The sequence below is a fragment of the Callithrix jacchus genome, chromosome 4, assembly GCF_049354715.1.
Source record: "Callithrix jacchus isolate 240 chromosome 4, calJac240_pri, whole genome shotgun sequence".
Lineage (NCBI taxonomy): Eukaryota > Metazoa > Chordata > Mammalia > Primates > Cebidae > Callithrix > Callithrix jacchus.
Window position 1 is genome coordinate 15,310,001 of NC_133505.1, and position 23,557 is coordinate 15,333,557.

Consider the following 23,557-nt stretch of genomic DNA (forward strand, 5'->3'; position numbering starts at 1 on the left):
ATGCATTTTCATTGACAAATTAGCACCCATGCATATGTGTTCTGTGGAGGTCACAATCCTCTGAAGGTTAAAAGATTAAAATAGAATCACTTTGCCACACACCAGATTTCTTAGGCCACGCCAAAAAGTTTGAAGTCACAAATATACTGTTCTCTCTCTGGCATCAACACATATGGTGGCTATTCACTGACTTATTTAAGGTGAGCAGACATCATCAACTGAGTCTGTATGATATATCGGGAGCCCTGTCTCCCGGACAAGGGCCTCAATTTTCTCATCTCTAAGATGGGGGTGGCAATAAAATAACCTATATTAATGGTTTTGCTATGAGAATTCAATGCACTAACATACGTAAGGAATGTGGAACAGTGGAAGGAGACAGCACTTCAGAAGTGCTTTGTCAGTGTTTGCCGTGAATAACGTCAACAGAGCCACTCTGAGCCACAGAGCCACAGATAATTGACTCTATGAGGGACAGAGTAAAACTTCAGATTCAAGCCCAGTCTATATAAATCTATATTCATAAATTTTTCTCTTTCCCCCAATTTTGAATCAAATGGTTAATTATAATACTGTGCTAGAAAAGCATATTTGACATTAAGCCACGATATTCAGAGGGTCACGGAGGGAACTCCCCTGCGTGTCAATCAATTCCAAATCAAAATAAGCCAAGAAGGACCTGAAAATCAAGACAGTCAAGGGCCGGGCACAGTGGCTCATGACTGTAACTCCAGAAATTTGGGAGACCAAGGCATGAGGATCACTTGAGGCCAGGAATTTGGGACCAATGTGGGCAACAAAGCAATACTCCGTCTCAGTCAGGGATGGAAACATACAGATCTAGCCACGTCTGTGTGCCTCCCAGAAAGAGTTTAGGAATGTGGGCTTGGGTGTCTAAGCAGTAAAAGAAGTCCTGGCCACTCAACGCTAAGGAAGGAGTGGATGAAGCCTGACCACTAGGGAAAGACACGGAGGTTAACAAACAGGCTCTCCAGGAGAGGAGGTGTCTCAGAAAAACAAATAATGGAGTTCCACCTAAAGATGGGGAACCTGCAAAGGCACAGCAGGACCACAAAGGTCATCACAGACACGTTCGGCACCTTCTCCCTACCATGGGCCCAAGGAGTGGAGATTGGAATTGACAAGCTTCTCCAGCATCCTGCACACAGATATCCCACATGAAGGATCAAACGTATGTGCTCAGCCCAGGGTGAAGTCAAGCTGACAGAGACAACTCTCAGACTTAATTATCCTGATCTAGGTAGCAGCAATTTGAAAAGGAAGCTGCAGTCCCATCCTGCCACTTAAGCCACACAAATCTATCTACATGTGACCCATAAAGGTGAACTTAAAATACCAGCCTTTGTCCCATGACTCAGAAACAACACACCCCACAGTGCTACACCAACAAACCACATTCCCCGTCCAAACTCTTTCTTCTGTGATGTTGAACTCTACCACCTAGTCTAATCTTTCTGAACTTAGTAGCTGTACAATTCTTCCCAAAAGCCAAAACCACCATCCTGACCCCAACCCCAAAAAAGGAGTTGGAGCTCAGCTTTCCTTCCAATGTCATATGACTGGGATGCAGGCCAGGCACGGTGGCTGATACCTATAAGCCCAACAACGTGGGAGGCCAAGCTGGGCAGATCACTTGAACCTAGGAGTTCAAGACCAGACTGAGCAACATGGAGAAACCCGTTTATAGAAAAAATAAAATAGAAATAAAAAAATTAGCTGGACGTGGTGGCACATGCCTGTAGTCCCAACTACGAAGAGGCTGCGACAGGAGAATCACTTGAGCTCCAGAGGCAGAGGTTAGGGTGCCGAGATCACACCACTCCACTCCAGCCTGGGTAACAGAGTCAGACACTGTCTCAAAAAATAAAATTTTTAAATTAAAAAAAAAAAAAGACTGGACCACACCTGTAAGCCTTGATAAAAGAGCTTTCCTGGAATCCTCAGTTCATATGCATGGTCTATAATCTGCCATATCCATGGTAGGCCTAACCCATGAGAAGAAAAGATGGCCTCAACAAGAGGCGTCATTAATGAGAAAAAGGAAGCTGCTTCCTGTGCACTGGAGAGATACAAAAGACTGTTTTATAATCCCAAACAGAGTCATACAGGTAGTAACCTGCCAAGCAGTTAAAATTCCAGAGAGGGAGGGGGACAGGGGAAGCCCACGCAAAACCAGTCAGATTTCGTGTTTACTTCAGCAGCTTCATCTGTTCTGGAAACACCTATGGTAGGGCTCTATTTCATGACGAGGAAGCAGCAGTGGGGAGACACAACCACTGCCTTGGGAACCCAAGAAGAGAGGTGAGCAATTCCGAGTTAAATGTGGTCTGAACCGTGGGTTTTTGCTGCGGGGAAGAAGCTGACCATGAACGCGGATGAGCAGCATGTGTAGCCTCCAGGGAACACCGCATGCACGAACGTCCCAGGGAGAACTGCCGGAACGCTCAGAAACGCTTCCTTAGCTCTGTGTTATCCAACCTCAGACACCTAAACCCAGGAACTCAGGTTCACCTGGCTAACTTCAGATCAAGGTAAAGGTACAGAGCGTGAAATACAAACTTCCTTCCCAAACTTGGAAGATTACGATGGGAAAGGTGAATATCCGCAAAGAGACACCGTGAGGTGAGCCACCCCCAACCTACTAACTCCGCTGACTGCAGGAAAAGAAAGGTTCTCTGCAGAAGGACAGAGAAAATCCACTAAAATCAACAAGTAATCACAGATCTACGCAGAGCAGCTACCTGAAACAAGTCAGCTCTCCTGGGTCCTCCTGGCTCTCAGTTCCTGGATGAGCCTCTCTCTGGGGTCTTACAGAAAAGACACAGACCTCTATCACTGGAAGACCCCAGAGAGGATTTTGGGAGCTATCGTTTCTGCTCAAGACAAAGTTTTTCCCTTTTCTATCCATGGCTAGGTTTAAAATGAAGAAAGGCATTTCATGTACATCAGAGAAGAAGGAATCCAACTGGTGGCAGAGAAGAGATTATTCACTCGGTGGTATGAGCTGAAGAGTAACACTAGACATGACAGCAAGAGCTGCCCCCTCAGCGCAGGTGTGGACCAGGCCAGGCCCCAGCCCAAACTGCACCCCCCAGCCCTGGGGCCACTCACCAAGCCAACTGCTACCCAGATGAGACACCTGAAAATTCAGATCTACGTCTGCTACAACGTATAAAAGGTGACATAGTACACTGGGAATGTCCGGGCATCACAGATATGAATTCTTAGATTCAAATCCTGTTAACTGAGCTGCCAAGTAAAGATGGTAAAACCTTAAAAACAGCTATTTCAAAAGAATTAGGGTAAACATTTTTTGCACAATGTTATCTACGCTAAGGGTCAGTTCTTCCTAATGGAAGAGACAGATGCCACAGCTTCGAAGGACTTTTAATAGTCACAGGCTTTGTTACAGAATGAAGTTTGCTCTTTCTGTTGCAGTCCAAATGCTTATGTTTATTAATTTTGAATTTTTTTTCTTGGAGTGAGGGTTTACTTACACTGTTCATCTTTTTCTTTTTAAATAACTAACAATACTAAATATAAAGCTATGACTGCGGCTAATTCCATTTCCTCATGGTATGTTTCTCTCTCTCACTCTCATTCAACATTCAAAAAAAAGAAAACTTCCGCTTTTAGCAAAGCTAGACAGGATTTATAGGGACAGGATTTATACCTCTCGCCTGCCTGAAAGAACTAAAAATCCACACAAAACAATGGCCACCACATAGCAACATACTGTGCTCTGCGACAGATGGAAAACAAATGATTCCCCCAGCTCACTGCCTTGAGACAATGTCCAGACTGCAGCAGTTACGGAAAGGGCAGACAGAGCTGGAGTTCAGAAACACAAGAGAAGGCCAAGGTGACAGAATGTGTAAGGTACAGCACAGCAGAGGCCAGAGTCACACAGACGGCTCTGGAACTGTCAAGATCGCTCCTCATGTCTTTGGCTGAGTACTAGCAAGTACATTTGTGTTAGGACACTACCCAAGAGAAAGTAAGTCCAGAAAGGATTAGCGGGAGCAGTAAATAAATTGTGAAAACACCAGGAGTAGCATCCATGCATACTAGTCTATGGGATAAATGCAATCCCTAGGACATCAAGCAAAATACTAAAGTTTCTGCCTGAGTAGGGGGAAAATGTTGTCTTCCAGTAAACACTGCTTTTGCACTACCTAATAAAGCTTAAACTCAAGATCCAAACAGATCAAACTGTTCCTTCATAATTTAATTAGATCTCAGAACAGTGCTCAAGAATATGTAGAAAAATACGATCATTTCCCAACACAGAGAAAAATTTACAATGTCTGTCAACTAATAAAAAGCTACCAGACGTGCAAAGTGGCAGGAAAATATGACCAATGAGGAGGAAGATCAATCAATCAAAACTGTTTTTTAAATAAAAGAACATAGAAATAGCATAGACACTCAAATATCTCTTGTAACTGTACTCCGTATGTTCAAGAAACAGCAATGCATAAGCATATTAGGAACACTGAAGATTAAGAAAAAAACAAAATCTAAATTGTTTCTTTTTTTCTCTTTGAGATGAAGTCTCACTCTGTCACCCAGGCTGGAGTGCAGGAGCACGATCCTGGCTCACTGAAACCTCTGTCTCCTGGTTCAAGCCATTCTCCTACCTCAGCCTCCCAAGTAGCTGGGATCGTAGGCACCTGCCACCATGCCAGGCTACTTTTTGTATTTTTAGAATAGATGGGGTTTCAACATACGGGCCAGGCTGGTCTTGAACTCCTGACCTTGTGATCTGCCTACCTTGGCCTCCCAAAATGCTGGAATTACAGAAGTAAGCTACCACACCCAGCCGTAACTTCTATAATGTAAAAACGATGTCTGAGATACACTAAAATGGCTTACCAGCAGACTTAGGGTGTAAACTATCTAAAATGCAACGTACAAGCCAAGAAGGACTGGAAAAAAAGGAAGAAAACACCTGAGCTATGGGACAATTTCAAAGTAATATACGTGCAAATGAAGTCCCCCAAGGGGGAGAAGAACACACATGAAAATAATTTGAAATAATAATTGCCCCAATTTTTCCACAATAAATGAAACCTATAAACCTAACACACTTGATGAATCTCAAGCACTAGAAATAAAAACTATGCCAAGGCATATCATATCAAATTGCTTAACACCAGCAAGGAATTAAAATGAAAACTGCAGTAAATGATGCCTCCTACAAAGCTATGAAAATGACAACAGGATTCTTGACAGAAATGATGCACATCAGGACAGTGGACCAGTGTCACTGAAGTACTGACGGTGAACAACCATTAGCTTAAAATTTTATACCCAGCAAAAATATCCATAAGAAATGCAGGTGTATTTTGTATAACTTCATGTAATGCTACAATGATCATAAAAGCATTTTTTACCGTGGGTGAAATAAGACCTTGCTGGACATAAAAAAGCTGAATGATCAACAGCAGACCTAAGTTAGAAATGTTAAAATCCTTCAAGCAAAAGCAAATGAAAATGATATAGAAAGACGTCTACATCTATAGGAAGGAAAGGAAAACAAAAATGGCAACTGCATAGATAACTTGAAACAGGAGATACGCTAGATTTATCCATTTTTACTTTCTATTTACTTCCACATTTTTGTGTTCCAAATTGTAACATCATAATCTATTACTTTTCTTTTTTTTCTGTAGTAGAGAGTACAATTCAGCCATAATAATTATGAAAAATGAAACCTTTTTGTTGATTGTTTCTGCTTTCATTTTTGCCAATAATAGTGAATGCACTTAACGGTATATTATACTATTAATTTATTTTTGAAGAAGGAATAAGTAAAAACTAGGAACTTACTTAATAGAACTCTAATTCTTAAGGATGCTCACTTTGAATAACCCCAATTCATGCATGCACTCAAGCAAGACTCATATATATTTGGGTTTATCTTCCTTTCAAACATGAAGAAAAGTATTTTATACCAAAAAAAAGCTCAGAACAAAAAGAATAAAGAACACAGGAATGCAAACAATGTGGCTGTGAACCTAATATACCTGTTAAAAGCTTGGGAGAATTCTCACCACTTTCAACATTATTCATATCCAGAGGCATAGCTCAGAATACACTGAGGTATAAAAACCATACACTTTCAATAAATCTTTACATTCAAAATTCAATCTAATAGGACAAATTATGTTTGTACTCAGTAAGTCCTATACAATCGAAAGCCTAACTAAAATACAGCAGCTCCCTGTTTAACAAAAAAGTTACCTCCCTGCAGAGGCAGGGTCTACACTTCTATACAAGTTCAACAGCAACTCTGAAGAGTTTGGGGTTTTGTTTGTTTTGTTTTTTTGAGACAGAGTTTCGTTCTTGTTCCCCAGGCTGGAGTGCATTGATGCAATCTTGGCTCACCGCAACCTCCGCCTCCCACGTTCAAACAATTCTCCTTACAAGCACGCATCACCAAACGCCTGGCTAATTTTGTATCTTTTGTAGAGATGGCATTTTCCACATTAGTTGAGCTGGTCTTGAACTCCCAACCTCAGGTGATCCACAAGCTTCAACCTCCCAAAGTGCTGGGATTACAGGTGTTAGTTATAGTGCCCAGCCACATTTTTTTTTTAAGTGTGTTAGAATACAAAAAGCAATATACTGTTCAAAAGAATATACTTGGCTGGGCACGACGGCTCATGCCGGTAATCCCAGCACTCTGGGAGGCCAAGGCAGGCAGATCACGAGGTCAGGAGATAGAGACCATCCTGGTCAACATGTTAAAACCCTGTTTCTACTTAAAATACAAAAATTAGCCGGGTGTGCTAGCACACACCTGTAGTCCCAGCTACTCATGAGGCTGAGGCAGGAGAATCACTTGACAAAGAGCTAGAGGTTGCAGTGAGATAAGATCATACCACTGCACTCCAGCCTGGATGACAGAGCGAGACTCCATGTGGGGGGGGATAAAACAAATATATATATATATTTCAATCACAAGGGATCTCAACACTAAACACTAAGGCTCTTTCACAAAGGTGAAGTGATGTCTAATGTACAAACAGCCACAATGTAACCTGTTCACCCCACCACTCTTGCCTGCTTCATTCAAACAAATATCAAGTCACACCAAGTTCGGAGGAAATTTACACCACACACCACAGGGTCCTTCCTGTGACTCGATAACTTCAAAAGAGGGAGATGCACCCATACATTTCCATCTGCCTACAGATGGCTGGGGTAGGGCTGACAGAGAGGAAAGATATAAATCATCATTTGTGTAAATCAAAAACCCTCTAAAACATGTCAGAGAAGTCTTAAAAGGATGTGCATATTCACATGTAGCAATTCATGTGTCACATATACTGACAATAGCTACTAATATCTAACACAGAGTACTGTTTATATACCTGATTGATTGATTTAATGACTGAGACAGAGGCTGGCTCTGTCCCCCTGGCTGGAGTGCAATGGTGCAATCACAGCTAACTGCAACCTCTATCTCCCAGACTCAAACAATCCTCCCATCTCAGCCTCCTGTAGCTAGGAGTACAGGCTTGTGCCAACAGGCCCAGCTAATTTTTTTGTATTTTTTGGTAGAAATGGAGTTTCACCTTGTTGCCCAGGCTGGTCTCTCCAATTCCTGAACTCAAGCAACCACCACCCTCCGGCTCCCAAAGTGCTGGGGTTATAGGCGTAAGCCATCACACTGAGCCAATATACCAAAATTCTCTTCAATAATTCATTTCTTCACGGCACAAAACACCATCAGGCAGTTACTACTGTGATTCACATTTTTCACATGAAAGAACTAAGGCCCAGACATATTATATAACCTGCCCAACAGGTATTACACAATGTCTGTTGTGTTATATAACACAGTAATCAAATGTTCAAGACATAAGGAGAAGCCACACAGCCTATTCTCCTTATGCTGCATCACGGTCTCCTTAAGACCCACTTCAGAAACACCGTTCTCTTGAAATTTTTCTACCTTCTTCCCTCCACTCACCCACAGATAAAATATAAACAGTTAATCTTGCTCTTTATTTTAGTGGCCAACTCAGATGACCTCTTTTGGATCAGCTTGTATTTCAGATCTTGTATTTATTTACATCTAAAATATACTATCACCAAGTTAAGTGTACATCATCTCCTTTTTCATTCATCAAACAAATAATCCTCATCTCCATAACCATTCTTCCCAAGAGTTTCTGACCACTATCCCACCCCTGAATGACAAAACTCCGTCCATTCTGGATTCTACAACTACTGAGAGACTGATGGGGCAAACACACGTTTTATAAGAACTGAGTGGAACACCTGGGCAAAATGAGAAAGGAGATGGGCAGGGCCACCTTCACATTCAGAACGGTCTGAATAAAGGATAAAACTCTGTAATGGTTCCATTCTAAACAATATAAATCATAAATTATGTTAATCTATCATTTTAAAAAACAACCTTACCCACAACAAAGATCAAAAAGAAAAAGAAAACCAACACCTAAAACTAAAAACAGGACTCAGTCTTCAGGGTCCCAACAGCACAGAATCTCTCCGGTCATCTTTTCCTGGGCCGCCCTTTCCATGAACACAGCAGAGCGATTCTGAAGGCGGGGCTGGCTTTTCCTTCTGCAAAGAGCGATCACAGATGACCTTTCGGTGGCTAGGTAAAAATATACCAGTTATGGTTTTGGGTCATTCTTGTTGTTGTTGTAGTTGCCTCTATAAAGAAAAACTCTGAGGAAGAGAATCAGAAACTTGAGAAAACTCCAAAACTCTAAAGAGCTCTCGACTCCACTGCTTTCTATCGCTAAAAAGATCCCCAGTGTCAAGTAAAGGCATAGGCAGTAAGTACACACAGTAAAATCTGACTCGGGGTTTTCTGCAGGAAAAAGAACACTGAATAAACACATGGATGTTTTAACTGAGAAATTAAAAACCTGTCATAAGCATAATCAGAAAAATGTAGTTGATTCAATGTGCAGGCTGGAAAAGTCGACTGGGTGAGGTTGGAACTGAGGCTGGCATCAGTCTTCCCCATAGATTTTTATTTTCCGTAAGAAGAAAAATAAAATTGGGCCAGGCGCGGTGGCTCAAGCCTGTAATCCCAGCACTTTGGGAGGCCGAGGCGGGTGGATCACGAGGTCAAGAGATCGAGACCATCCTGGTCAACATGGTGAAACACAGTCTCTACTAAAAATACAAAAAATTAGCTGGGCATGGTGGTGCGTGCCTGTAATCCCAGCTACTCAGGAGGCTGAGGCGGGAGAATTGCTTGAACCCAGGAGGCGGAGGTTGCGGTGAGCCGAGATCGCGCCATTGTACTCCAGCCTGGGTAACAAGAGCGAAACTATCTCAAAAAAAAAAAAAAAAAAGAAAGAAAAATAACATCAAGCACATAAAATTCCTCTCACTCTTCCCCTTCCTCCATCCTTCTACTATATAGACAAAAGGCATATATTTATGTGCTGATGGTCCTAAACTCATGCACATAAAAGGACATGTACAGTAGGAGTAACTAAATGTACAAGAATACTAGCTAGCAATTCATATCATTCTAAAAAATAAAGAGAAAATGCTCTTTCCAAAGCACAGGCATAAATTATGGCCCTGAAGTATGATTTGAATGTGAGCCCCTCAAAATTCATGTGCTGGAAACCTAATCCCCAAATCTACAGTACTGAGAAAGTGAGATCTTAAGGAGCGATTTCATCATGAGCAATCTGCCCTGGTGAACGGAATAATGTCGCTGTTTTGGGAGTGGGTTTGTTATGAATGCAAGCTTAGACAGGTGTAGAGGCATGTGACTGTGGTCCTAGCTACTCAGGAGTCTGAGGCACAAGAATCCCTTCAGCTCAGGCATTAGAAAATGTATTTAAGTTATGATTATACCACTACATTACAGCCTGGGGAACAGAGGCAGACCCCATCTCTTTGAAAACATAAAAATAAAATTAAAAACCAAACTTAGCACTTTCTTGTGCTCTCTTGCCAAGTTATAATGTAGCAAGAAGGCTCTTGCCAGACCCAGCCCCTCAATCTTTGAATACCAAGCCTCCAGAAACACGTAAGCCAGTAAAATTCTGTATTTTTTAAAGTTACTCAGTTTCAGTTATTTTGTTACAGCAACACAAAACAAACTACAACAATCTGAATTTTTAGGAATCAGTGTTTTCTCCTAGAAAGTCTAAAGTCCAAAAGAGAATGCAAAGGGTCAATCTTAAAAGCTCTTTCCAGCTGGGTGTGGTGGCTCACGCAGGTAATCGCAGCACTTTGGGAGGCAGAGGCAGGCGAATCACCTGAGGTCAGGAGTTCTAGACCAGCCTGACCAACATGGAGAAACCCCACCTCTACTAAAAATACAAAATTAACTGGGCATGGTGGCGCAAGCCTATAATCCCAGATACTCAGGAGGATGAGGCAGGAGAATCGCTTGAGCCTGGGAGGTAGTGGTTGCAGTGAACCAAGATAGCACCATTGCACTACAGGCTGGGCAACAAGAGCAAAACTCCATCTCAAAAAAAAAAAGCTCTTCCCATGTATAATGTTTAGGAAATTTAAGACTCATAAGTAAAAATCAACCATACACTAAATGCACTAAATGCTGTTTTTAAATAACCACCATAGGTCGTTACTTTAGGCTTGACTTTTCATCTTCAGAGTCAGCACATTCCATCACCCTATTAGAAAAGACCCCCGATATGGGAAATTCAGAAAGGTTATGCATTACGGTTTTAACAGTATGCTACCCGAAGCTCTGGAAATCCGGTCCCAAGTCACCTATGCCGCGTTAGGAGGCAGGGTTCATTCCCAAACCACTAAATACTAAGGAAGGATCGAAACAACAGAGTTCTTTAAGGCCTTAAGTTTTGAGTTATTATTTATTCGATGCTTGCTGCATACCTTACAACACTGCAAGAAATGTACGTCCTGGCTGGGCACAGTGGCTCCTGCCTATAATCCCAGCACTTGGGGAGGCCAAAGTGGGAAAATCACTTGAGGCCAGGAGTTCAAGGCCAATCTGGCCAACATGGCAAAACCCCGTCTCTACTAACTAAAAACACAAAAATTAGCCAGGTATGGTGGCACACGTCTATAATCCCAGCTACTCAGGAGGCTGAGGCATGAGAATCACTTGAACCCAGGAGGTGAGGGTTACAGTGAGCTGACACAATACCACTGCATTCCAGTCTGGGTGACAGAGTCTGGGTGACAGAGTCAGACTCTGTCACCCCAACCCCTCCCAAAAAAGAAATGGATGCCCTAATGACCCTACATATTTGAAGGCTACAAAATCTTCCACCTATAACCAAGGGTAGTCAAGGCCATCCTCAAAATCTACCAAAACCTATCAAGCCTTAATCCACATAAGATCTTGATGATTTTCAACAGTAGAGTGAGACCAAAACCAAGTTAGCAGGTTGCAATGAATCCTTAATTCAGTAAAATACCTCACACATTAATAATTAAAAAGCATTTGCAGTGGCTAAGTTTTCCTTCACCTAGTGAAAAGCGTTTCTCCTGCCTAATACCCTATAGAATTCCAGTAAAATGACTGCTTTGTGCTCAGGTGCCACACGACGCTGTGGTCCCATACAAGAGAAGCTAGCAGCACTGTCTTCTGAGAGAGTCACAAGCAGTTAGGGACAAAGGGTCCCTCCTCCTCAGGAATGAAGCCTACGGACACATCACTGCACCCAGATGCTGCCCAGCTCTCAGCCAGAAGCGACGGTGATGGCCAGCCACATAGCTAAAAAAGTGGGTACCAAAGACTCAGAATTATGCTCCCCAAATGGAGATCAAAGTTGATGCTAGATGCATGCCAGAGGCCTACGGTGGAGACAGCTATATGTATGAGCCACACTCATACATTCCAATATATTAGACTGACACAATTTTTACACATCCTTAAAATCATTCTCTTGTGATAATTCATGTTTTAAACTGGAATGGGGGAATGTTTTTTACAGAATATCTATGAAATAGGTTCATCACTAAGACACTCTGTTTAACAGAATGACATACAAAGCTAGTACGTGAGCAGATTCATCTTACCTCTGTTTCCTGACTATAATAACCAATCTTATCACATCTAAGAAAGTGCTGAGGATGAGGAGAAAATGGGAGCCATTAATACGGAGTCAATGTATCTAAAAGGGGACAGCTCATGATGGAGAAACTAAAGACTTTTGGCTCTGCATCTCAAATTTCAGACCTGAAAACAGTTAGGAATTTTAACTATCTACACATGGCTAATCTTGTCCTTTTCTCTTAATTTTTCACCCTACTCAGTTCTTCTGTAGACGGACACATGTAGATTGTTTCTGAAAAGTAAATTCTCCAGAATGAGTAAACAACGACGAGCAGACAAGGGGGACTTCTTTTCTTTTCCTTCAGTCTCTGAAACTAACAGATTCTAAGAAAAGGTCATGAAGCCAGTCAGGCAAGTAAACACGGAGTAAGAGAACAAAGGGATACACAAATCCTAACAGGGAAGAGGGAAAATAACCTATCAGGTAGAAGAAGGGCAGATACTAGGCAAAGGGTTTCAAAAACACCCCAGTAAAATCATTATTACAAAATGTCACTGCCACTGTTTGACCATGAAACCACACGCTATAGCCAACTTCCTTACCACACTATCTCAAGCTTACTTAGCAAAGTCACATAAAAATAACTGCTGTTCTAAGTTTTAAGCACCAATTCCACAGCTACTAACTTGGAACTCGGTTAAACAGTGAGGGATTAAAAATATACACAGTGTAATTTCAGCTTTCCTGACAAGGAAAAATAGTCTCAGAAACACCACATTTAATCCTTCAAATTTATAGAAAGATCTCTTTTCAGAAGTGGCAAAACATCACCTAATATATATTCCTCAAGATGACGGCTGCTGAGAATCGATTAAAATGAACAGTTAAGACAGGCATTACAAGCTGGCAACTCTTTAGATAATTGTGCCAGCAGGAACATGTGTTGTTCAGGCCAGAGTACTTTGTTTTTTCATTTTTAATTATTAGACAATACTTAGAAAGCAGGGCATTTGATATGAAACCTCGTAATTCTGGCTCCTCTATGAAAATCAAGGGATTGGGTAAGTGGGCTCACGTTATCATGTGGTGAAAACTGGCACCTGAGTTTGCAGTCCCTGGTTGAAGGTACCAATATTTTCAGCCTTGAGTACTAACCTTTTCCTCGACGGCCCTTCTTCAAAATCTGAAGAACTAACATCGTTGCTAGTGGAGGACACTTGGGATGCATCGTCCTTCTCATTCTCTGACTGTTCTGATGCTGGTCCTAATCCCTTAGACTGGTCATTACCAAGGAGCCCTACAGGTGAGAAAAGGGGACAAACACTTAAATACATCACATCAGGAGGCAGCGCTTTACCACAGTTAACCCTACACAATGCTGATGAAGACAGACAAGAATGCGGAGAGAAGTTAAAAGCACACATCCCTTTTGAATGGGTGGAAAAAGTAAAATCTCATTCTATTTGAGACCTTTCAAGAGAGTGAAATGCCCAAGAGGGAAACAATTTCAACAGTAAGAAATTTGACCAGAACTGTGGAATTGTTATACTTTAGGATTTGTTTTAAAGAGTACATAACATCTTTTGGGGCACTAAAGGGTGAAAAGGAAGAAAGGAGTATTAATTATTATCAAATCTAACTAGTCACTCTTGGAAGTGCTGAATATTGACTCTACAGATACTGTAGAATTTTGTGGAATTACCTGGAGGAACCACTACCTGCCACACAAGAGAACGCATCCTATCTTTGTAGCCACATCTTAGATATTAACTAGAAATCCTACTCGACTTGTTTTTCTTCATAGCCACCAATAAGATTAGATTGTAACCAGATTTGCCTTTGATTATCTCAAAGGATAAGTATTCTCTATGATAGCGGATCATAAACAGAGTCTTGGTGCCCCATGGATGTGCTTTTAATAACTAAAACGAGGAAAGAAGATGGGGCCCTCGGGGGGCTCTTTTAGTTAGAGCTGTGTACTAACTGATATGGAAGTATTTTAACCGGCCATAAGGCCACACCAGAGGGAAACGGTCGAATAAAATAGCCTGAGAGTCCCTTACATCAATATAGGTTCTGCCAACAAGAAGCTTCCACTGACACAAGTGTTCACAGCAACTAGACCCCTGTCCACTGTCTAGTCACCACACCTTCGAAGGAAACCAGAGCTGAGCAGTAGCAGCAATGATAGCACAGCATCTGCAGTTCCACGGTGCTTGATCTTTGAGAATAGAGTGCCCCCTTGATTTTTGCTCTTCTAGTCCTTCCACCAATTCTGTGCACACTTCATTTCTCTGTATTAGTCCTTGTTATTGAAGCGGCTCAAAAAGTGACGTCTGTTAGATGCACGAAACACTATGTAGAATACAGTATTCCATGTATTTTGGTTTTAAAAAAAAACTTCAACACTCTGAATGAACACAGTACATATACATCAACAAAGCCCTGAGTCCTGCACTTCGCCAGTTAGCTACTTTTACATCATTTCAGAGTATGAGTGGTTACAAAGTTGAAAGTAAAACACCTGGTTATTCACTTTGACTGATGGGGCTTTAAGAGTTGTGACTAAAACACAGAAATACAAACACATTTTAAAAAACAACAACAACAAAGAGGCCGGGCGCAGTGGCTCATGCCTGTAATCCCTGTACTTTGGGAGGCCGAGGCAGGCAGATCATCCAAGGTCGGGCATTTGAGACCAGTCTACCAACATGGAGAAACCACTTCTCCACTAAAATACAAAATTAGCCGGGTGTGGTGGCACATGACTGTAATCCCAGCGACTCAGGAGGCTGAGGCAGGAGAATCACTTGAACTCGGGAGGCAGAGGTTGCAGTGAGCCGAGATCACCAACACTGCACTCCAGCCTGGGCAGCAAGAGTGAAACTCCGTCTCAACATAAAACAAAAACAAAATGCTGGGAGTTTGTACTGTGAGGCCAAAAGGAGACAACCATATGGAAATCTAAGAATCCAAGGATAAAAGCATGGCCAGTGTTTCAGAGACTGAAGCCATGTTATCCATTACAGAAGCCACTACTCATATGCAGCTACTGAGCATCTGAAATATGGCTATTGAGGACAAGGAAATAAATTTTAATTTTACTTAATTGTAATTTACACTCAGAATGTCATGTTATTGATAATGTTATATTGATTAATTGTGGAAATATTTTGGAATTTATTTCCAAAATTTTAATTTCACCTACTTTTGAGTGTGACTGTAGAAGCTAAAATTCCGTATGTAGTTTAAATAATATATTTACTGATCGGCACTAAGGGGGAGCACATTAGTACTGTCACTATGGGAGTGGGGTTCCCCTCCCTCACCCAATGAGGATACACATTAGAGTTGGCCAAGGAACTTAATATTTCTTATTAGTAGAAAGAGAAGATGGATAAATTACCACAAAGAAAAAGGATAAAAACCTGAAAATAAAAATGCTGGCTAAAGAACCAGATGTAAAATTTAAAAGGGAAAAAAGAGGATGCACGTCATAAAAACACATCATCTTTGTTGAGTTCTAATTTCGCTTCTTGCTTTTGAGACAGGAAGGTCTCACTCCATTGCCTACGCTGGAGTGCAGTGGTGTGATCACGGCGTATTGTAACCTTGACCTCCTAGGTCCAACAAATCCTCCTGCCTCGACCAGGACCACAGACACATGACTGGCACCACAGACACATGCCACCATGCTGAGCATATATTTTTTTGTACAAATGGGGTTGATCTCAACCTCCTGGGCTCAAGCGATCCACTAACCTTGGCTTCCCAAAGTGCTGGGATTAAAGGCATGAGTCACTGCATTTGGCCTTTTTTCAAGTTTCCTTTTTTCAATAGTATAAGGTGGGTATAACAATGGAGAAAAAAGAAACGCAAAAAGGAATCAATTCTGAATTCATCCCTTCATTTACTTAAATATAATACATATGCCAGGCCAATGGGGATACAGCCTAATCAAAATCTAAAATTAAGAGAGACAAACACAGACATATGTATCACTCAGTAGTATGTGAAGAAAATTAAGTAAAAGAGAAGACAGTAAATCAGTCAATGGAGCCAGCCGCCAAGCTTACATTACCAAAGCAAGAACAAGAAAATTGGGATTTGCAGTAAGCCTAAAAACAACGAGTGGTGATGGAGGCAGAGGGCAAGGAGGAAGAGCTGCATTTGGAGCAAAAAGGAACTCAACAAGGACTACGAGCAGCTCAGGAAGACTGACCGGGAAAGGCTCCTCTACCCTTTGGTACATAACAGCAGCTGGGGTATGAGCTGAATGAGAAAGAAGTGAATGAGTGAAAGAATGACTGAACAAATGATTTCACAGTGGACTAATGTAAGACAGTCAAGCCTTTGAATGACGGCTTTGCTTCTGTCCTCCTGACAAAAAGAATCTGGGTGACTGGAAAGAGAGGTGGTTCTCACACGTGAGCATGCATGCGAATAAACTCCCCAAGTGTCCCTGGTTCTAACACGTGACAATAGTGCTACTGTGGCTGCTCCGGGGACTTTTTTTTTTTTTTTTTTTTTTTGAGACAAGGTCTTGCTCTGCCACCCATGCTAGAGTGCAGTGACATGTTCACAATAGCCTCAGCCTCCGAGGTTCAAGCAGTCCTCCTGTGTCAGCCTCCCAATGTGCTTGGACTGTAGGTGTGCACCACCACACCCCACTAATCTTTTTCTTTGTTTTAGAGAGGGGGTCCTGTTATGTTGCCAAGGCTGGTCTCAAACTCCTGGGTTCAAGCAATCCTCTCCCATCTGGACCTCCCAAAGTGCTGGAATTACAGGCATGAAAAACCACACATGGCCTAATGCACCTTTTATCAGCAATCTGTCAGAAACTTACCAAAATTGTCACAAACCTCCAAAAATCAGCTAACATGACAAATACAGGCTCAAAAAAGTAACAGGTTGAAAAAAATGTGCATGTCTTAATAAGTATAAACATAAAGAGACGCGTAATGTTCTCCTGAACTATCCTCCCACCCTGCAAATCAAAACAGATAAGCTACTCGGATAAGGCATGACTGCACAAAAAGAAATGAAAGCACCGACTCCACTGTTCCAGGCCCTCAAACTCAATCTTCAAAGAATTCAGAGCTTTCCACCATCCTGAGGACTGCAATCTGTACCTCAACTAGAGGGGACACGGACTGTCCTGAATCACACTCACATTCCAGATTCACAAAATGGGGCCCATACATAAGAAACCACCTGTTAAACAACTTAGAGGAACATAGGTTTCAGGGTTTTGTTTCTGGGACAGTCTCTGTCACCAGGCTGGAGTGCAGTGGCGAGACCTTGGCTCACTGCAACCTCTGTCACCCGGGCTCAAGCGATTCTCCTGCCTCATCCTCCCAAGTAGCTGGAACTATAGGTGTGTGCCACCATGCCTGGCTAATTTCGTGTTTGTAGTAGAGATGGAGTTTCACCATGTTGGACAGGGTGGTCTCAAACCCCTAACCTCAGGTGATCCACTTGCCTTGGCCTCCCAAAGTGCTGAGATTACAGTCGTGAGCCACCATGCCCAGCCACCGTGCCCAGCCACCATGCCTGGCTAATTTTTGTATTTTTAGTAGAGTTGGAGTTTCACCACGTTGGCCAGGCTGGTCTGAAACCCCTGACCTCCGGTGATGCGCGTGCCTCAGCCTCCCAAAGTGCTGGGATTACAGTCCCTGAGTCACCGTGCCCAGCCACCATGCCTGCCTAATTCGGTATTTTTAGTAGAGACGGAGTTTCACCATGTTGGCCAGGATGCTCTCAATCTCTTGACCTCGTGATCTACCCACCTTGGCCTCCCAAAAGGTTGGGATTACAGTTGTGAGCCACAGCACCCAACCAGGACCATAGTTTTTACTGGCCCTTATGAAGGTGCAAAACTCACATTGTTCTGCACATGATCAACTTTTTCAATTTGAGTTCTGTATATATCAGCCCAGAAAATATTTACATTTATTTATAGTCAGATAGCCAACATGATTGAATAAACCTGGGCTTTTCCTTTGACACCCCCCAACCAATCTCCACTGTACTGGCTACCCCATTTCATTCGGAATGTTTTAAGCCCAATCATGCAGCCTACCCAATCCAGGAGGGCCAGGTCAGCAAGACAGAACATGATGCCACAGGGCAAGAGAGCCATTATTATAACATTAGCCAAGCTAATGTGCTGCCTTTTCTTTCCCCTAACAAAGCCCTGCCACCAATTGTTAAAATTATTATTTTTAGTCAATGAGAAATAATGAAATGGCATCCCCTCCTTCACACACTCAAACCGTTTTTATTTTTCCAAACTCCTCCCCCACCCCAACAAACACAAACCTTTGTTGGGGAGAGGAGGTTAAACAGAGGAAATTAAATGAATGGCCCAAAGATTCGGTCTATTCCATTAGCGTTTGTTCTCCTCTATTAATATTCAGTAGGTTGAACTTAAATTAAACCATGTCTATTGTCTTTCACAAAAGCAATAAATATGAGCTGAAAATTCTAAATCACTGCAGCAAAGGCGGCTTGGTTACCGTGCCTGCAACCTCAGCTAGTCACCATCAGCTGACGGGAGAAGTGCGCGTCTGGGATCCAAGACTGTTTAGCCACAAGGCAGTGTCCATTTGTGCAGCTGAGAACTCTAAAGAAATGGAACACAACAGGACCCTGCCATCAGCAGCTCTACCATTCTGGAGCTTTTCACCCCATCTCCCAAATTAGCAAGAAATGAAAAGGCCACATAGAACAATACAACAAAACTCACTTATTTCTGAATCTGGAACAGCAGCAGCAAAATGGAATAGGAATTCCTGTTGTTCTTGGAAACTGGAGATACTAGTGTATTGCCATCTCCCTTTTGCCTTATATGAAGGGTGTTGGGAAAACTGAAATACAAATTAGGCCACAGATTCCTTTAGCTGAAGTAACTTTGAAAGCAACTGATGAGAACAACAGATTTGGGGACACAAATGTACAGAGAAAAGACAGCTCTTTTCTAATATCTAAAAAAAAAAAAAAGGACTAGAGCATGTAGTCTGTATCATTTTAAGATGGTTAGACACAAAGAAGTTTTACAGGTCCTCTCTCATTAGCTACACACACGTGACAATAGAAAAACCAAAGGAAAAGCCCAGACCTCTGTTACACAAAGGCAATGCCAAAAGAAGGGTTAAAAGGAAAGGAAAAACAAGGAGGGCTTTGAGGCTGTTCCAGGGCTTCTAAAACATCTGGAGCACAGTAAAGTCATTAGCATATTAGGGGTGAGTCAATGTATTTGGCTTTGTTGCAGAAAAGATGCACAAAAGGTAATTCTGTATTATACAGCCAATGCCGTCTGTCACCCTGTCACTGAGACAAGGTTATCACATTACATATCAAACAGTCAAGCATCCAAAGAGAGCTTTCGTTTTCAGCACCAATTTCTTTCTTTCTCTCTCTCTCTCTCTCTCTCTCTCTCTCTCTCTCTGTGTGTGTGTGTGTGTGTGTGTGTGTGTGTGTCTGCAGTTGATGGAAAAATTATAAAAGCAGCCCCATGGCTGAGGTAGAGACCTCTCTGAGGTCATCAGAATGCATGGTTTACTGCCATTGATAGTGAAAAATAAAACCTATCTTCACTCAGGTTTTGCAAAGAGGGGGGAAAAATGGACTGTCTGCTTTTTAAGCAGGGTAGGCATTCTGATGCCAGGGCAGACTTGGCTTTGGGCCTGCTTGGCATGGCCAGTGTGAACATGGGAGTTTGCCCAACAACTGTACACATGCAGGTCAGCATGTGGAGCTTCCAATGAAGCACAGAGCTCCAGGGACAGGGACGAGCAGGGCACAGGGTCTGCAGAGCTCAGCACAGGCTTGTCCACTGACATCCTCACGAGATCAATACACTGGCGGGCCCAGGAACAAATGGCCGGTCACGAGACAGGATGGCGGTGGCACATTTGTGGTCAACGAGGTGCAAATGAAAGTGGTTTCATACCTCGTCTTACGGAAAATAATTATCCCTTTCCCTCATGAGACCAGCCCCCGAGCCGACCAGGGCTCCCCTTTGTCTACTGTTAAATCAGCTATGGAGATTTCCCATTCCTGTCAAGCAAAGACAATCCAAAAACACCCCCGTCCATCACCCCTTAAAATAATTTCAAGATTTGGAGGCAGGCATGGGGAAGATGAAGAGGAGGACACAGGGGACATATTTTCGTTCAATTTAACCCGTGAATACAGATGTAAATATTGACTTGTAAATCCACAATCTCACAAGAGCTCCTTCACCACCACCAGAATCCATCTCCACAACACACCTTCAACAATCTAAACCTCTTTCGCATGCACAATGCAAAATGTTTTAAGAAAGCGTTAGATAAAGACCTAACATGGTGGTCATTATTAACATGGAAACGTTGGGCCACTGAGTAGATAAGGCAAATTTCTGACTACCCTCTTTTTCCTGTTTTGGAACCAAGTAAATGACTATCTTTGAGAAAGATGGGACCCTGGACCCCAGAGGGCAATAAATGCCTCAGGCTACAAAGGAACAAGGCCAGCGGAGGAAGAGCTCTGAGGAAACAGAGGTAAGCAGAACACAGCTAGTATTAGAATGGGCCCTGTTCTGGCTGTCTGGACCCTAAATGAGCGAGAACCACCAAAAGACAAAAGATTCCCCTTAGCACATCCTAACCAACAACCCAGGGGCAGAGAAAACACTGCTCACTGAGAGGCTCCAACAACAATAAATAAAAATAGACAAAAAGACTGACAGTTTAACTTTATCCAACACAAAACCTCTCACAGAAACAAAGAGCCACAATCTTCAGGAAAGATTTCCCAACCAGCCCAGGAGCTATTGAAACTCAGATGATCACCACCGTGAACAAAACGTTCTACTCATCCTGGCACAACTCCCTTTACTTCTTTGGGGCAAGAGATCATCCTCCCTACCCTCTTTTCTCCTGTTCACTCCTTCCTCATCCTCAAGACAACCTTCCTAAGCATCAGAACGAGTACAGTACCTGAATTAACAATAATGACTGAATTATAAGTACCCACGATGCTCTACAGTGAGAAGTTCTAGTTCTGTGCCCAATCCCATGACTACTCCATCCCAGGCCCTAACTCTTCTGGGTCCACACCCCATCTCAACACCCTTTTCATTTACGCCGACAACCAAGTCAAACACACACCCACCAGACCACCTAGTTACAAATACCCACCAAAATATAAATCCCTGGAATCCCCTAGGATATGCAACTCAAGCTTCTATCAGCTTATGAAAAGAATTCCACGCCACAGAGGGCCCAGAACTGACCATCCCCAAGGTCAAAAGCTGCCTACAGAAGAAAACTGACTCAAGGCAACAGTGGGTTTAGGCTGATGTGTATGAGCGGCAGAACAATGGCATCACTGCAGAGCAAGGGAACTCAGTCACATGAAGGAGACGTAAACACAAGGGCATTTTCTTGAGAATTTTTTTAAGACGATTAATGAGCCCAACTGAACGTCTTGGGTTCAGATAAACGGACAAGGCCAAAATTTGATTTCTCATCTCACAGAATTTGCACTCCTCAAGGGAGATGTCCATGTGCACAGCAAGTTTCACAAATAGCTAATGATATTCTTCTACCTTCAAGTAATGGCAATGTGTGTATGTATTTAGGTCTCTAAAGCTTCCTATCATCTTTACCCCACAAATGTAAGATACCAAAAGGAACCAGCTATCCAATTTTAGCAAGGCTCTCCAAAGGCAGGCAAAGCTGCTGCTTTAACTCAATCGACAAGCACCATAAAGTTACTGGTTTGTGTACTAATCTGCAATGACACATGGGCAAAGCTCCACGAACTTGACTTGACACCTTAATTTGCAGATAAACAACCAACCACACCCTTTGCCCTGAAAGGTCTCTGGGCTGCCTTCATTCAGGAATCCCTTGAAAGTTCAAAGTTCTGTTTTGTTTGTGCCATGACTGGGAGGGACAGTGGTTCTCCAGTTTCCTTATTACCTTACTCACATATCAACAATCAATGGCCCTCCCACTTTTCAGATGGATATATTCAGAGAAGATTAAGCAGTCCATTCAAAGGAAAAACACAAACAAAAATCACCTGCTGACAAATAAATTCAGAAAGGCCTACTGCCTCCCAGAGCAGCTTTCTTCCCACTAGTGAAATATAATGAATGGAAGCAGTACAAAAAGCAGCACTAGAGGAATGTGGCCATGGAATCTGCAAAGATTTGAGGCACCAAACACTGAAGGTTCCTCAAATCCATCTGTGTTTACAGACAGTAACACAGACATGAATTAATGCACGAAATTCAGGAGAAGATTCAAGAGCACTCCAACTTTAAAGCTTTTAGGTCTCAGCCCGGAATCACGTCAGGACTCAGGGTCTATTTGCATGCCTCAGTTTCCTGTGTTGTTCAAGGAAAGAAGATGGAGGTAGAAAAAGAAAGGATTCATGGAAATGAAAGCAAACATGCTGTTGATAAAGAAAACCAGAGCTAGGGTGAGGATGAACTAATTAACTTTAATCAAACATTTATTCTTAAATGCTGGGAAATGATCAAATAAATTGTAATAAAATAAAAGGGACGAGCTACAGCTGGATGGCATTCAGTCTCCAGAGAAATGTCTAAATTCCTACCAGCCTGACTGAAACTGCAGATTTGGCCAAAATGGTCAACAGAGCTTAATGCTTTAAGAGCGACATTAATTCTCTCTTGTAAATTTCCACAGTGCCTTTGCAGGAGCCACCATTGCCCCTAGGGAGGATATCAAAGCTAAGAGAATATTAACATTAAGCAAATCACAACACTTTTTACATAGTCTCTCACATACATATATATAGCACCTTGCCATCCACAATGGATTGAATCGGGACCCCAGCAGGGAAACCCACAAAGGCCTATTTCTCCAACAAAAGCCATACCAGCCTGAAACAAATCTAGAGCTATTGGGTTTTTCTTTTATTTATAGGAACAGACCTTCTATCCCAGGTTCCTCAAGATAAGCCACCAAAAACTGCACCTGACAGACCCGTGGAGCAGCCATCCTCAGAGCCGGATCATTGCAGAGAGACAGAGAGGAAGAAGGACAGAGGGAGGGAGGGAGGAAGAGCGCAGTGAGGCAGGCTCCGGAGCACTTGTCAACAATCCTCCCCTGTACGTAATAAGCAGGCGGCAGTGCAGATTCCGCGCGGCAATAGGACGGCCAGAACGGCAATGGGGCCGAGGGGGAGGGGAGGCAGCCAGGAGAGAAGGTTATTTATGTGCATGGGAGGGAATCGAACACCGAAGAGGAGGGGTCTCCGGCTGGCTCCCCCGACCCCGATAAATTAAAATGAGAGAAAGGAAAAGAGCCACTAGCTTTTCTTCCAGCCATTTCCCCAATCTGCAATGCAGACAAATCTGAAGTATAGAATTTCTGACATATGGGGGGGAGGGGGACATTCACAGTTTAATTGTGCACACTTTTGTGTCCCCAGCCGGTCAGATGTCCCCACCCCACTGCCAAGCACACCCAACCCCCAAGGACAGCGGGCTCCAAGGCACAGTTTCAATG

At 42.7% G+C, this 23,557-nt stretch overlaps 1 protein-coding gene across 16 annotated transcripts in view; it reads right to left on the reverse strand.

The window, feature by feature from the left end:
- The window catches only part of JARID2 (jumonji and AT-rich interaction domain containing 2), a 282,534-nt gene that overhangs the window by 103,504 nt on the left and 155,473 nt on the right, over positions 1–23,557 (reverse strand). For 6 of the 16 annotated variants that reach the window (XM_078368295.1, XM_078368300.1, XM_035294838.3 and 3 more), the window contains one exon: positions 13,182–13,323. The exons of 4 other annotated variants lie outside the window; for them this stretch is intronic. In XM_078368295.1, the coding sequence (XP_078224421.1) occupies positions 13,182–13,323 (142 nt within the window). Of the gene's footprint in view, positions 1–13,181; positions 13,324–18,544; positions 18,652–18,774; positions 18,896–22,980; positions 23,117–23,557 lie in introns of those variants that run through there. 6 more of the 16 variants (XM_078368297.1, XM_078368296.1, XM_078368302.1 and 3 more) reach the window with 5 other exon arrangements.